Source organism: Gorilla gorilla, chromosome 1, assembly GCF_029281585.2.
Source record: "Gorilla gorilla gorilla isolate KB3781 chromosome 1, NHGRI_mGorGor1-v2.1_pri, whole genome shotgun sequence".
Taxonomy (NCBI): Eukaryota; Metazoa; Chordata; class Mammalia; order Primates; family Hominidae; genus Gorilla; species Gorilla gorilla.
The window spans coordinates 227,228,876-227,243,644 of NC_073224.2; the positions used below are offsets into that span (position 1 = coordinate 227,228,876).

General features: G+C 46.5%; 1 protein-coding gene across 1 annotated transcript; it reads right to left on the minus strand.

The window, feature by feature from the left end:
* Positions 1-2,739: 2,739 nt before the first annotated feature.
* LOC115932944 (PRAME family member 15) lies at positions 2,740-6,580 on the minus strand. Its single transcript, XM_031006614.3, has 3 exons — positions 6,273-6,580; positions 5,025-5,606; positions 2,740-3,301 (listed from the first exon to the last, which is right to left on the minus strand). Exons 1-3 carry the CDS (start codon positions 6,563-6,565, stop codon positions 2,740-2,742), a joined length of 1,437 nt encoding a protein of 478 aa, XP_030862474.3. The 5' UTR covers positions 6,566-6,580.
* Positions 6,581-14,769: the final 8,189 nt, after the last annotated feature.

Here is a 14,769-nt window from a genome sequence, read left to right on the forward strand (position 1 = left end):
TTTGTGTAATTTTAGTAGAGATGGGGTTTCACCATGTTGGCAAGGCTGGTCTCAAAATCCCGAGGCTGCCTTGGCCTCCCAAAGTGCTGGGATTAGAAGTGTGAGACACCATGCCCGGCCATAATAATAAATTTTATTTTATCTTTTTTTTTTGAGACGGAGTTTTGCTACTGTTGCCCAGGCTGGAGTGCAATGGCTCAGTCTGAGCTCACCACAACCTCCACCTCCCAGGTTCAAACGATTCTCCCGCCTCAGCCTGTCGAGTAGCTGCAATTACAGACGTGCGCCACCACGCCAGGCTAATTTTTGTATTTTAAGTAGAGAAGGGGTGTCTTCATGTTGATCAGGCTGGTCTCAAACTCCCGACCTCAGGTGATCCACCTGCCTCAGCCTCCCAGAGTGCTGGAATCACAGGCATGAGCCACTGCACCTGGCTCATAATAGTAAATTTTTAAAAACACCATAAAATATAATCCTTGCAACACTCAATTATACCATCTGGTCTGATCTATCAGCAGATGGCACCCGAGACATAGGGATTGGAAATTTTGATCTTATTATGAATGAATCCAGTCCAGAAATGCCCACCCTGCCCCCTGCTGGCTCCTGGGTCTCTGCTCTTTGGGGGAATCATGATGAAATTGTGGCAGAAAGTAGAAGTTGAGCCCCATTGCATGCCCTGAGTTCTTGTTGCCTCTCTATTATCATGAAAAGGAGGTGAGATTCAAAGATGAAAAATGCTGGGACTTCTGCTGAGAAGAGAAAAAAGAACAAGATGTATTGATCTTACTGTATGCCAGACCCCATGCCAAGCCCTAAACATCAACCATCTCATTGGATCCTACCAAGGTCACATAAGCTGTTGGACATCATCATCCTCATTTTACAGGAACCTGAGGCTCTTGGCTAACATCCCTGACAGCAACACCAGCCCCTGAGTACTCAGCAGGATCCTTCACTTGGGTGGCCATTATGCAGGCTTCCTCAGCACAGGGAAGGTCACTCATCACCCACAGGCCCTTGATCGTTATCCACCCTTCGATGATGTCAGATTCCCAAACACGATGCACTAGTCTCTTCCTTCATAGGGAGAGAGGGGAGGTGTTATGAGAAAATCTCTCCTCAGTCTGACCTAGCTCCCCAAAAAGATGTAACTTTTAAAATGTCAGATGGAAATATTGAAAAATTGTTACATGCCTGTATAGTTTTAGTATTTTACTTAAAGGGAATGTGGCTGTCTTTACTGGCTACAACCAGTTTAATTCAAGAAGGGCTGCTAGTCATCAGGGGAACAAGCAAGGGTTGGTGCTGCCCAGAGTCTCCAGCTAATACACAATATGGACATCCCCTTCCAGGGCAGCGGGAAGAGAGTGGCTCCTTGTGCAGTGAAGCTGACGTCCACCAACTAAGGCTTCTGGAACCATGTGGAGACTCACAAGGAGTGGGCAGGGTCTCAGCATCTGGCTAGCAGTGAAAGACCCTGAGAAGAAGGTGCTTTCCGTGTGGATTGGCTCACTGTTCTTGCCCAGTAATGTTCCAGGCCCTTGGTGTCCACCTAGTGTGTATTAACCCACTGAACAGCCACAGAAACTAACAAGGAGTTAACAGACATCTAAAGAAGTGAAGAACTGGAGGAGGCCAAGCCAAGCGTGGTGGTCCACGCCTATACTCCCTGCATTTTGGGAGGCCAAGGCAGGAGAATCACAAGCTCAGGAGTTCCAGATCAGCCTGGGGAAGACAGCGAGGCCTTGTCTCTACTAAAAAAAAGTATCCAGGTGTGGTGGCTCACAGAGCTGTAGTCCTAGCTACTCAGGAGGCTGAGGTGGGAGGATCACTTGAACCCAGGAAATTGAGGCAGCAGTGAGGTATGATTGTGCCACTGCACTGTAGCCTGAGTGACAGGAGACCTTTAAAAACAAAAACAAAAAAAAGCCTGACACAGTGGCTCACACCTGTAATCCCAGCACTTTGGTAGGCCTACTTGCGTGAATCACCCAAAGTCAGGAGTTTGAGACCAGCCTGACCAACATAGTGAGGAAACCCTGTCTCTACTAAACATACACAAATTAGCTGGGCATGGTGGTGCATGCTTGTAATCCCAGCTACTTGGGAGGCTGAGGCAGGAGAATCATTTAAACCCCAGGTGGAGGTTGCAGTCAACTGAGATGGCACCATTGCACTCTAAACTCCAGCCTGGGCAACAAGAGTGAAACTCTGTCTCAAATAAAAGAATGGGAGGAAACTGATTACAATAACCAAATTTCATTTAAATGCCTTGATTTTCTTGGGCTGCATCTTATTGATTAGACAGCTCAGTCAGTGCCTTTTGTTTTTTCCATCAATAATTGAAGATTCCTGAGGCTTAAACTGGAAAACAGGTTACTTAATAAGAGGGCACCAGACAGATTCTGATCAGTTTTCCTTTATTTCTGATTGTTTCTTTACAACCATCCATGCAAGAGTAACTCCCTCATGTATTCTCAAGCCTGAATTCCACTCTAGACATTCAGATTCCCATTTTCGACTCTACAGGACACAGGTGCCCAAAGTCCCATCGAATCCATGGCAACATTTCCCCCAAGTCCGGCCCCTGCTTGATCAGCTTTCCTTTCCCACTTTCAGAGCCCATGTGTGAAACGATGTGTTCCGTGCTCCCTTTAGGATGTACCTAAGACCGAGGTTTTAGTTCCCAAGTGTCCACAAGAAAGCGTTTGACATATCCTTCCAAATAGGCAGCATTCAACAGCAGCATTGATCTGCCTCCAGGTCATAAAATGACCTGTTGCCACAGTCAGGGCAGTAGTCAGTACAGAACAAGATCCTCTTGGGGTGCCTTAAGTCCCTCACTCTCTTCATCAGCTCAGCCCTAATCTGAGCAAATCTGCTCCAGCAGAGAGTACCATCTGCACCATAACTCTCCCGCGGGGCAGGATACAGCTCCAGACATAAGTTTTTGAGTATGATTGTGTGGCTCAGCAGGTTCTCCAGGGTGGCCATGGAGATGGGATTTCCACAGAAGCTGAAGGTGTTGAGCTCAAAGCAGCGGCTCAGGGCAGGCAGGATGGTGTTGACTTGGGAGTCTATGATGCCACAGTCATCTAAATCCAGGTACTCGAGGGTGGCTGCAACTTTTTCTAGGAGAATTTGGAGAGGCACAAGACTGTAATTGGTCAGTCTGATGCCACTCAGGTCCAGGGTCTTTAGTTGACTGATACTCGGGCACTGGGATAGATGCTTCAAGTCTGATTCCAAAAGCACACAGTTAGTTATTGCGAGGATCTTTAACGAGGTCTTCAGACAGCTGGGGAGAGAGAGCAAGAAGTTAATTCTGGGGAATCATAGGGGTGAGTGGAGGGTGGTGGCGAATGGCTTCAAGGTAATGGATGGAGACCTTTTTGCCCAAGTCCAGGGTCATTCTCATGGCTGGATGGTCAACACTTAGGATGATGCGTGATGAAGAGCTTTGCCACCGAGGTCAAACCCGGCCCAGTAACTCACACCTGTAATCCCAGAACTTTGGGAGGCTGAGACTGGTGGATTACTTGAGACCAGCCTGGTGAACATGGCAAAACCTCCTGTCTACTAAAAATCCAAAAATTATCCAGGTGTGGTGGTGGGAGCCTGCAATTCCAGCTACTTGGGAAGCTGAGGCAGAAGAATCGCTTGAACCCAGGAGGTGTAGGTTGCAGTGAGCAGAGATCATGCCACTACACTCCAGCCTGGGTGACAGAGCAAGACTCTATTAAAAAAAAAAAAAGGAGAAAAAATAATTCCATTTGAGGCTGAGTCATTTCACCATCATTTATAGGAATGGATCAAGTTCACAGAATCCCTAAAGCTCCCTTTCCTCATCTGTCAGGCAGAAAACCACATCCCTGGGCCACAGGAGCCCAGTGGAGATTCAGGCATAAAGGACAAACCCAGACAGGATCCTGCAACATCAGCTGGGGTGGGCGGGCTGCAGGCGTCCCTGACATGCCTGTATCATCAGCAAAGCATCTATCACTTTCACCATTCTTTGTGCCTGCTCCCTGACCCTCTGTTTCAGAATCATACATTTCCTAGGTAATTAATTTACCTGGAGCTCAAAAGAAACTTTTACAACAGGGAATTAGAGATGGGATCATTCATGTTCACGAAACTGTGGGGCACAAAGCTGATTTTCTGACATGTGCAGGTTTGCTGAGCATTCCCCTCTTCAGTGCCCACTTCACTTCCCTACTTCACATCATCTTCTTAAAAATTATCTTGTTGGCTGGGCATGGTAGCTCTCGCCTATAATCCCAGCACTTTGGGAGTCCAAGGTGGGTGGATCACCTGAAGTCAGGAGTTGGAGAATAACCTGGCCAACATGGTGAAACCCTGTCTCTACTTAAAATATGAAAAGTAGCCAGGTGTGGTGGCCCACGCCTGTAATCCCAGGCATTCAGGAGGCTGAGGCAGGAGAATCGCTTGAACCTGGGAGGCAGAAGCTGCTGTGAGCTGAGATGTCACAACTGCACTCTAGCCTGGATGATCAAAGTGAAAATCCATCTCAGAAAAAAAAAAGTTATCTTCTTTGTTTTTACTTTTATTTATTCATTTCTGACAGCGGTCTTGGGATGTTACCCAGACTGGTCTTAAACTCCTAGGCTCAAGCTCTCCTCTTGCCTCAGACTCCCAAAGTGCTAGGATTACAGGCATGAGCCACCATCCCTGGCCTATTTTTCATCATCTTAACTTAGACACACATCCTCAGGAAGAATTCAGAAAGGCACCCTCACTAGATCTGAACCCCCCAGTAGCTAGCTTCCTATTATAGCAACCTCTCTATAGCATCTCCCCTAGCTGATCCCTCTGCCTCTATTGGGATGGTTGCGTGATACCCATTTCAGGACAGGGCCGCCAACAGGACAATGCATGGACATTCTAGTGTCCCCTTCACTGTTACATCCTCATAGGCTGGCTCACAGTAGATGTCTACTAGCGTTTACTGTAACAGGCTCTGCTGTGGTCTGCAGAGAAAGCTCACCACCCTCCCTCACCTGAGCAGCTGGTCCAGGTGGCCTTCGAGGAAAGAAACAGAGTTCATATAAAGCTTTTGGAGGCAGCGCAGCTTGAGGAACTGAGTGGTGAACTGGGTAACAATCTCCTTCTCCTGCCCTGGGGAAACGTAGCGAGAGACATCCATGTGGGAGAGAACGAGCTTCTGAAGATTCCTCATGTGGCCCAGGTATGGGGTAAACTGTGTCAGGATGGGCAGTATCCACTTGCAATTCACTTCCACCTCCTGGATACAGTCTAGGTTCACCATTTTGAGGATGCTTCTGATATTGTGGAACGGCATTCCCAAAATTTTCAGCTTCTTACAGCACAGGTGTAGTAAATCTTTCCTCTGCTTGACCCATAGAAGGAGGTAGGTGAGGTATTCATCCAGAGTCCTGTTCTTGAGCCAAAGTTCTACGAACACAGTCAAGGGCTGCTGTCCTCTCATCCTTGGACAGTCCTGCACTGCTTTTTTGTTCCTCTTGGCATTGAGGAAGCACCCATGGGCCATAGCTTCAGACCAAACCATCCAGAAGTTCTCACAGACATCCTGTAAATCCAGCACTTGAAGTTTCCACCTCCTGTGGGAAAATAGAGGTGAGACTGAGAATTTCAGAACTCATTTCTGAACTTAAACTCCACATCCTGGATAGCAGCTCCTCCCCTCCCTGCTTCTTGTCCCTCTCTGTGACTTTTCTTCACCCTGTTTTCCCCTTGGATCCTACCCACTTCCACATTTTTTTTTTTTTTTTTGAGACCAAGTCTCCCTCTGTCGCCCAGGCTGGAGGGCAGTGGTGTGATGTCACCTCACTACAACCTCTGCTTCCCGGGTTCAAATGATTCTCCTGCCTCAACCTCACAAGTAGCTGGGACTACAGGAACCCACCATCATGCCCAGCTAATTTTAGTATTTTTAGTAGAGTTGGGGTTTACCATGTTGGACAGGCTGGCCTCCAACTCTTGGCCTCAGCCTCCCAATGTGCTGGGATTACATTGTGAGCCACCATGCCCGGCCCAGTTCTCACTTTTCATGGTGCCTTTCAGTGCCATTAGAGGAGAGGTTCCTGTTACCTCCGTGGACCTGGCATGGTGAGCAGTGCTTTCCCTGAGGAGCTGGTGAATGGCCAAGTCCTCTCAGCTTCCTCACCACCACCAACCCCTCTTGGGTCTCCTCACTTCTCATGACCCAGCTGTTCCTTCGGTTGGACACCTGGGCCCTCCCCACCAGCCCACCTGGGCCACCTCACCTCGGACAAACCCCTTGGGTAAGCAGTGCATCAAGCCCATCGAGCACAGCTTGGAAGGCCTCCAGACAAGGCATCTTTATCAGAGGCCTCAGAGGGAGGCGGCGGAAGGGCCAAGCCTGCACCATCAGCTTCAGGGCCTCACAGCGTCTCCTGCTGAAGGCCTCCATGAACAGTGGGGGGAAAAGTTCTGTGGGCAGCTCCTCCAGGGTGGACATGGCCAAGGCTTGGTCCCTCAGCAGGCTCCGCCCTGCAAGCTCCAGGAGTCTGGGTGGAGTCCGGATGCTCATCTTCATGAATCTGCAGGGAAAACTTCCAGAGGACAAACCCAGAGAAAAGGCATCACTCTCAGGCCAAGCCCATGCAATCTCATCTTCTCCCAGGGCCAAAGTCACTGCTCTGGCAATGGTGAAAGAGCCCTCAGTTTACTCCAATTCTGCTCTGTACTCAGTGGCCATTAAGCCAGCATTCTGCCTCTGCTGCATCAGCATGAGTGTCTCCCAAGCAGTGAGGAGGCAGGGCCACCACTAGCCATTCCTTTCTATCCAGTGTTCCATCCAGTGACTAGTGAGTGTGGAGGAACCTGAAAGCGAACCCCTCCTACCATTGGGGGAAATTACTAATTACTCAAGGTTCTAAAACAATGGGAATGGGAATGTCACAAGCCTACATGCCCACATTTTCAGTTCCTACAAAAAAGCTTGTTGGGAACATTCATGGGGCATCCCTAGAATAGATTCTATTTGTTTTGTTTTCATTATTTAAGCTTGCTTTCTCTTTCTCTCTCTTTCTTCTTTCCTTCTTTCCCTCTCTCCCTCCCTTCTTTCTTTCTTTCCCCCTCTCTCTCCCTTCTTTCTTTCTTGTCTTCTTTCCCTGCCTCCCTTCTGTCATTCTCTCTCTCTTTCTCTCTCTCCCTCTCTCACTCTCTTTCTGACAGGGTCTTGCTCTGTCACCCAGCCTGGAGTGTAGTAGTGGAATCTCAGCTCAGTGCAGCCTTGACATCCCATCTCAAAGGATTCTTCCTCCTCAGCCTCCCAAGTAGCTGGGACCACAGTTATGCATCACCACACCCAGCTCATCTTTTATTTTTTGACTTTTTGTAAAGACAGTGGATTTCGCTATGTTGTCCAAGCTGGTCTTGAACTCCTAGTCTCAAGCAATCTACCCCTCTTGGCCTCCCAACATACTGGGATTATAGGTGTGAGCCTCTGCCCCAGCCTCATTATTGAAAATTTCAGTGAGAAGCTCTGAAAGCTATGTGACACTGTTATGCATCACTCGCAAGATAGATGTTTCCAATGCACACCGCTTACACATATTCAAACTGAACCACTTTGGCTGGGTGCAGTGACTCACACCTGTAATCTGAGCATTTTGTGAGGCCGAGGCAGGTGGATCATCTGAGATCAGGAGTTCAAGATGAGCCTGGCCAACATGGTAAAACCCGGCCTCTAATAAGACAGCAAAAATTAGCCAGGTGCAGTGGTCTGCGCCTGTAGTCCAAGCTACTAGGGAGGCTGAGGTAGGAGGATCGCTTGAACCCAGGAGGCAGAAGTTGCAGTGATCTGACATTATACCACTCCACTCCAGCCTGGGAAATAGGCTAGATTGAACAGAGAGACAGAGAGAGCTACATTTGATTAGAATTCTTAATCTCTACCCAGTTAATCCTGATTGGATTTTTGGCTTTCTTAAATATTAACTGATCGAATTAGATATTCATCCATCAAAATGAAAGATTTAGGGATAGGGTGAAAGTCCAGGACTCATTCACTGATTCCCTTCACAAACATGGAGTTTTACTAAAATGTGTCCTTCAAAGTCCTGAGTGTGAGATAGGGAAGGGTTGAATCTCTTCCTGATATTAGACAGAAAGAAAGAAAACTTGAAAGTATCTTTGTTGAGGGATCCTTGGCCACATCAAATTTATCAAAATATTTCAGAGTTAAAACAGTTTTCAAAGACAGAGATGACAGTACCTAAGAAAACACAATGGAAATCTTCATATATTCAATGATCACCTAGCTGGCATAATTCTTTTTGGTGTTGAGGGAGCTGAATCTCACTTCATCGACCAGGCTAGAGTGCAGTGGTGCCATCTCGGCTCACTGTTACCTCGGCCTCCAAGATTCAAGCAATTCTCATCCTTCAGCCTTCCACATAGCTGGGACTACAGGCATGCACCCCCACAGCCATGTCTCCATTTGGGCGGAAGAGGATGTGATTGGTTTAAAATTAAGGTCAAAGATCCTTTTTGATTGATTTTGTTTTTGTTTTTTGGACAGGGTGTCTCTCTTTTGCCCAGGCTGGAGTACAGCAGTGGTATGAGCATGGCTCACTGCAGCCTCAATCTTCTGGGCTCAAGTGATTCTCCCACACCAGCCACCCAAATAGCTGGGACTACAGATGCATGCCACCATGCTCGGCTAATTGAAAAAAGAAAAGTAGAGGCCAAGCACCAGTGACTCACAGCTGTAATCCCAGCACTTTGGGAGGCCAAGGCAGGTGGATCACTTGAGGTCAGGTGTTCGAGACCAACCTGGCCAGCATGGTGAACCCCAACCTCTACTAAAAATACAAAACTTAGCCAGGCATGGTTTCAGATGTTTGTGACACCAGCTTCTGAGGATGGAGACAGAGGCATGAGAATTGCTTGAACCCGGGAGGTAAAGGTTGCAGTGAGTTGAGATCGTGCCACTGCACTCCAGTCTGGGCAACACAGTGAGACTCCATCCCCACCTTCAAAACAAAAAACGTTGTGTAGAGGAGCATTTTTGTCATGTTGGCCAGGTTGGTCTCAAACCCCTGGGCTGAAATGATCTTCCCACTGTGGCCTCCCAAGGTGTTGGGGTTAAAGGCATGAGTCACTGCTCCCTTCAAGACTTTTGAAATGGCATCAACCAAAGCACAATCAACTTTTTTGAAATAAAGACAGAACTGCATTTAGAGGAAAAAATTCAGAGCTTCAAATTGCTCATATGAAAAAAAAAAAAGGACAGGATATAGCTCTGTGCCATCGTAAGCTGCACTGTCACCATCCCAGACCGACTGACTGTAGGTCAGATGCGAGTGTCCTTACAGAAATTAGTGACTTACCAGATCTGGATGTAGTCTAGAAGGTGCTCAGACCTCAGGAAGAACCAGGCAGGAACTCCAGGCTTGAAGACTTTGGGTCTCTCCTGTGGGTCTTTAGAAGCTTTTATTGACCTTTCTAATCACAACTCCCACCCACACCCCTCCACGTATCCGTTGCTAGCTTCCAATCAAAATATGATATCTGATTGCATTTGTGAAGCTCCACCCAGTTAATCCTGATTGGGTTTTTGGCTCTCCCCAGATTACCAGATTGAATCAGATGTCCATTCATATCACATATCTATATTCAGTTCATGAAGCAAGAAATTCACAGTGTTAGGGATAGGGTAGAAGTCAAGAATACATTCATTCAAGGCCAGGCGAGGTGGCTCACACCTGTAATCCCAGCACTCTGGGAGGCAGAGGCAGGTGGATTATCTGAGGTCAGGAGTTTGAGACCAGCCTGGCCAACATGGTAAAACCCTACCTCTACTAAAATTACAAAAATTAGTCAGTTGTGGTGGTCTGCGCCTATAGTCCAAGCTACTAGGGAGGCTGAGGCAGGAGGATCGCTTGAACCCAGGAGGCAGAGGTTGCAGTGAGCTGACAATACACCACTGAACTCCAGCCTGGGAAATAGGCTAGAAACAAACAAACAAAAAAAAAAAAAAACGAAAGAAAAAGAAAAAAGAGAGAGAGAGAACTAGATTTGATTCGAATTCTACCCAGTTAATCCTGACTGGATTTTTGGCTTTCTTCCAGATTTACTGATGGAATTAGATATTCATCCATCAAAGTGAAAGATTTAGGGATAGGGTGAAAGTCCAGGAGACATTCACTGATTCCCTTCACAAACATGGAGTTTTACTAATATGTGTCCCTCACAGTCCTGAGTGTGAGATAGGGAAGTGTTGAATCTCTTCCTGATATTAGACAGAAAGAAAAAACTTGAAAGTGTCTTTGTTGAGGGATCCTTGGCTACATCAAATTTCTCAAAATATTTCAGAGTTAAAACAGTTTTCAAAGACAGAGTTGACAGTCCACAAGAACACACAATAGAAATCTTCATGTATCCAATGATCACCTGGGTGGTATAATCTAATTTTTTTGGTGTGGGTGAAGCTGAGTCTCACTTTGTCGCCCAGGCTGGAGTGCAGCGGCGCCATCTCAGCTCACTGTAACCTCCGCCTCTGAGATTCAAGCAATCCTCATGCTTCAGCCTTCCACGTAGCTGGGATTACAGGCATGCACCCCCACACCTATGTCTCCATTCCAGTGGAAGAATTACAGTGAGGACGTGATTGGTTTAAAATTAAGGTCATAGATCCTTTTTGGTTAAGATATTGTTTTTGTTTTTTGGACAGGGTCTCTCTCTTTTGCCCAGGCTGGAGTACAGCAGTGGTGTGAGCATGGCTCACTGCAGCCTCAATCTTCTGGGCTCAAGTGATTCTCCCACACCAGCCACCCAAATAGCTGGGACTACAGATGCATGCCACCATGCTCGGCTAATTAAAATAAAAAAAAGTAGAGGCCAAGCACCAGTGACTCACAGCTGTAATCCCAGCGCTTTGGGAGGCCAATGCAGGTGGATCACTTGAGGTCAGGTGTTCGAGACCAACCTGGCCAGCGTGGTGAAACCCCACCTCTACTAAAAATACAAAACTTAGCCAGGCATGGTTTCAGATGTCTGTGACATCAGCTTCTGAGGATGGAGACTGAGGCATGAGAATTGCTTGAACCCGGGAGGTAAAGGTTGCAGTGAGTTGAGATCGTGCCACTGCACTCCAGTCTGGGCAACACAGTGAGACTCCATCCCCATCCTCAAAAAAAGGACGGTTTTTGTCATGTTGCCCAGGTTGGTCTCAAACCCCTGGGCTGAAATGATCTTCCCACTGTGGCCTCCCAAGGTGTTGGGGTTAAAGGCATGAGTCACTGCTCCCTTCAAGAATTTTGAAATGACATCAACCAAAGCACAATCAACTTTTTTGAAATAAAGACATAACTGCATTTAGAGGAAAAAATTCAAGCTTTAAATTGTTCATTAAAAAAAAAGAAAAAGACAGGATACACTTCTGTGCCATCGTAGGCTGCCGTGTCAACATCCCAGAGCAGCTGACTGTAGGTCAGATGGGAGTGTCCTTACAGAAATTAGTGACTTACCAGATCTGGATGTAGTCTAGAAGGTGCTCAGACCTCAGGAAGAAGCAGGCAGGAACTCCAGGCTTGAAGACTTTGGGTCTCTCCTGTGGGTCTTTAGAAGCTTTTATTGACCTTTCTAATCACAACTCCCACCCACGCCCCTCCACGTATCCGCTGCTAGCTTCCAATCAAAATATGATATCTGATTGCATTTGTGAAGCTCCACCCAGTTAATCCTGATTGGGTTTTTGGCTCTCCCCAGATTACCAGATTGAATCAGATGTCCATTCATATCACATATCTATATTCAGTTCATGAAGCAAGAAATTGACAGTGTTGGGGATAGGGTAGAAGTCAAGAATACATTCATTCAAGGCCAGACGAAGTGGCTCACACCTGTAATCCCAGCACTCTGGGAGGCAGAGGCAGGTGGATTATCTGAGGTCAGGAGTTTGAGACCAGCCTGGCCAACATGGTAAAACCCTACCTCTACTAAAATTACAAAAATTAGTCAGTTGTGGTGGTCTGCGCCTATAGTCCAAGCTACTAGGGAGGCTGAGGCAGGAGGATCGCTTGAACCCAGGAGGCAGAGGTTGCAGTGAGCTGACAATACACCACTGAACTCCAGCCTGGGAAATAGGCTAGAAACAAACAAAAAAAAAGAAAAAGAAAAAGAAAAAAGAGAGAGAGAGAACTAGATTTGATTCGACTTCTACCCAGTTAATCCTGACTGGATTTTTGGCTTTCTTCCAGATTTACTGATGAAATCAGATATTCATCCATCAAAGTGAAAGATTTAGGGATAGGGTGAAAGTCCAGGAGTCATTCACTGATTCCCTTCACAAACATGGAGTTTTACTAATGTGTGTCCTTCATAGTCCTGAGTGTGAGATAGGGAAGTGTTGAATCTCTTCCTGATATTAGACAGAAAGAAAAAACTTGAAAGTGTCTTTGTTGAGGGATCCTTGGCTACATCAAATTTCTCAAAATATTTCAGAGTTAAAACAGTTTTCAAAGACAGAGTTGACAGTCCACAAGAACACACAATAGAAATCTTCATGTATCCAATGATCACCTGGGTGGTATAATCTAATTTTTTTGGTGTGGGTGAAGCTGAGTCTCACTTTGTCGCCCAGGCTGGAGTGCAGCGGCGCCATCTCAGCTCACTGTAACCTCCGCCTCTGAGATTCAAGCAATCCTCATGCTTCAGCCTTCCACGTAGCTGGGATTACAGGCATGCACCCCCACACCTATGTCTCCATTCCAGTGGAAGAATTACAGTGAGGACGTGATTGGTTTAAAATTAAGGTCAAAGATCCTTTTTGGTTAAGATATTGTTTTTGTTTTTTGGACAGGGTCTCTCTCTTTTGCCCAGGCTGGAGTACAGCAGTGGTGTGAGCATGGCTCACTGCAGCCTCAATCTTCTGGGCTCAAGTGATTCTCCCACACCAGCCACCCAAATAGCTGGGACTACAGATGCATGCCACCATGCTCGGCTAATTAAAATAAAAAAAAGTAGAGGCCAAGCACCAGTGACTCACAGCTGTAATCCCAGCGCTTTGGGAGGCCAATGCAGGTGGATCACTTGAGGTCAGGTGTTCGAGACCAACCTGGCCAGCGTGGTGAAACCCCACCTCTACTAAAAATACAAAACTTAGCCAGGCATGGTTTCAGATGTCTGTGACATCAGCTTCTGAGGATGGAGACTGAGGCATGAGAATTGCTTGAACCCGGGAGGTAAAGGTTGCAGTGAGTTGAGATCGTGCCACTGCACTCCAGTCTGGGCAACACAGTGAGACTCCATCCCCATCCTCAAAAAAAGGACGGTTTTTGTCATGTTGCCCAGGTTGGTCTCAAACCCCTGGGCTGAAATGATCTTCCCACTGTGGCCTCCCAAGGTGTTGGGGTTAAAGGCATGAGTCACTGCTCCCTTCAAGAATTTTGAAATGACATCAACCAAAGCACAATCAACTTTTTTGAAATAAAGACAGAACTGCATTTAGAGGAAAAAATTCAAGCTTTAAATTGTTCATTAAAAAAAAAGGAAAAGACAGGATACACTTCTGTGCCATCGTAGGCTGCCGTGTCAACATCCCAGAGCAGCTGACTGTAGGTCAGATGGGAGTGTCCTTACAGAAATTAGTGACTTACCAGATCTGGATGTAGTCTAGAAGGTGCTCAGACCTCAGGAAGAACCAGGCAGGAACTCCAGGCTTGAAGACTTTGGGTCTCTCCTGTGGGTCTTTAGAAGCTTTTATTGACCTTTCTAATCACAACTCCCACCCACGCCCCTCCACGTATCCGCTGCTACCTTCCAATCAAAAAGTGATATCTGATTGCATTTGTGAAGCTCCACCCAGTTAATCCTGATTGGGTTTTTGGCTCTCCCCAGATTACCAGATTGAATCAGATGTCCATTCATATCACATATCTATATTCAGTTCATGAAGCAAGAAATTGACAGTGTTGGGGATAGGGTAGAAGTCAAGAATACATTCATTCAAGGCCAGACGAAGTGGCTCACACCTGTAATCCCAGCACTCTGGGAGGCAGAGGCAGGTGGATTATCTGAGGTCAGGAGTTTGAGACCAGCCTGGCCAACATGGTAAAACCCTACCTCTACTAAAATTACAAAAATTAGTCAGTTGTGGTGGTCTGCGCCTATAGTCCAAGCTACTAGGGAGGCTGAGGCAGGAGGATCGCTTGAACCCAGGAGGCAGAGGTTGCAGTGAGCTGACAATACACCACTGAACTCCAGCCTGGGAAATAGGCTAGAAACAAACAAAAAAAAAGAAAAAGAAAAAGAAAAAAGAGAGAGAGAGAACTAGATTTGATTCGACTTCTACCCAGTTAATCCTGACTGGATTTTTGGCTTTCTTCCAGATTTACTGATGAAATCAGATATTCATCCATCAAAGTGAAAGATTTAGGGATAGGGTGAAAGTCCAGGAGTCATTCACTGATTCCCTTCACAAACATGGAGTTTTACTAATGTGTGTCCTTCATAGTCCTGAGTGTGAGATAGGGAAGTGTTGAATCTCTTCCTGATATTAGACAGAAAGAAAAAACTTGAAAGTGTCTTTGTTGAGGGATCCTTGGCTACATCAAATTTCTCAAAATATTTCAGAGTTAAAACAGTTTTCAAAGACAGAGTTGACAGTCCACAAGAACACACAATAGAAATCTTCATGTATCCAATGATCACCTGGGTGGTATAATCTAATTTTTTTGGTGTGGGTGAAGCTGAGTCTCACTTTGTCGCCCAGGCTGGAGTGCAGCGGCGCCA

Bases quoted from the DNA above. Each gene is read 5' to 3' on its own strand.
- LOC115932944 (XM_031006614.3), bottom strand. From the start codon at position 6,565: ATGAAGATGAGCATCCGGACTCCACCCAGACTCCTGGAGCTTGCAGGG. The intron at 5,607-6,272 runs GTGAGGTGGCCC...ATTTTCCCACAG, and splicing joins ACCCAAGGGGTTTGTCCGAG to GAGGTGGAAACTTCAAGTGC. The intron at 3,302-5,024 runs GTGAGGGAGGGT...CTCTCTCCCCAG, and splicing joins CACCTGGACCAGCTGCTCAG to CTGTCTGAAGACCTCGTTAA.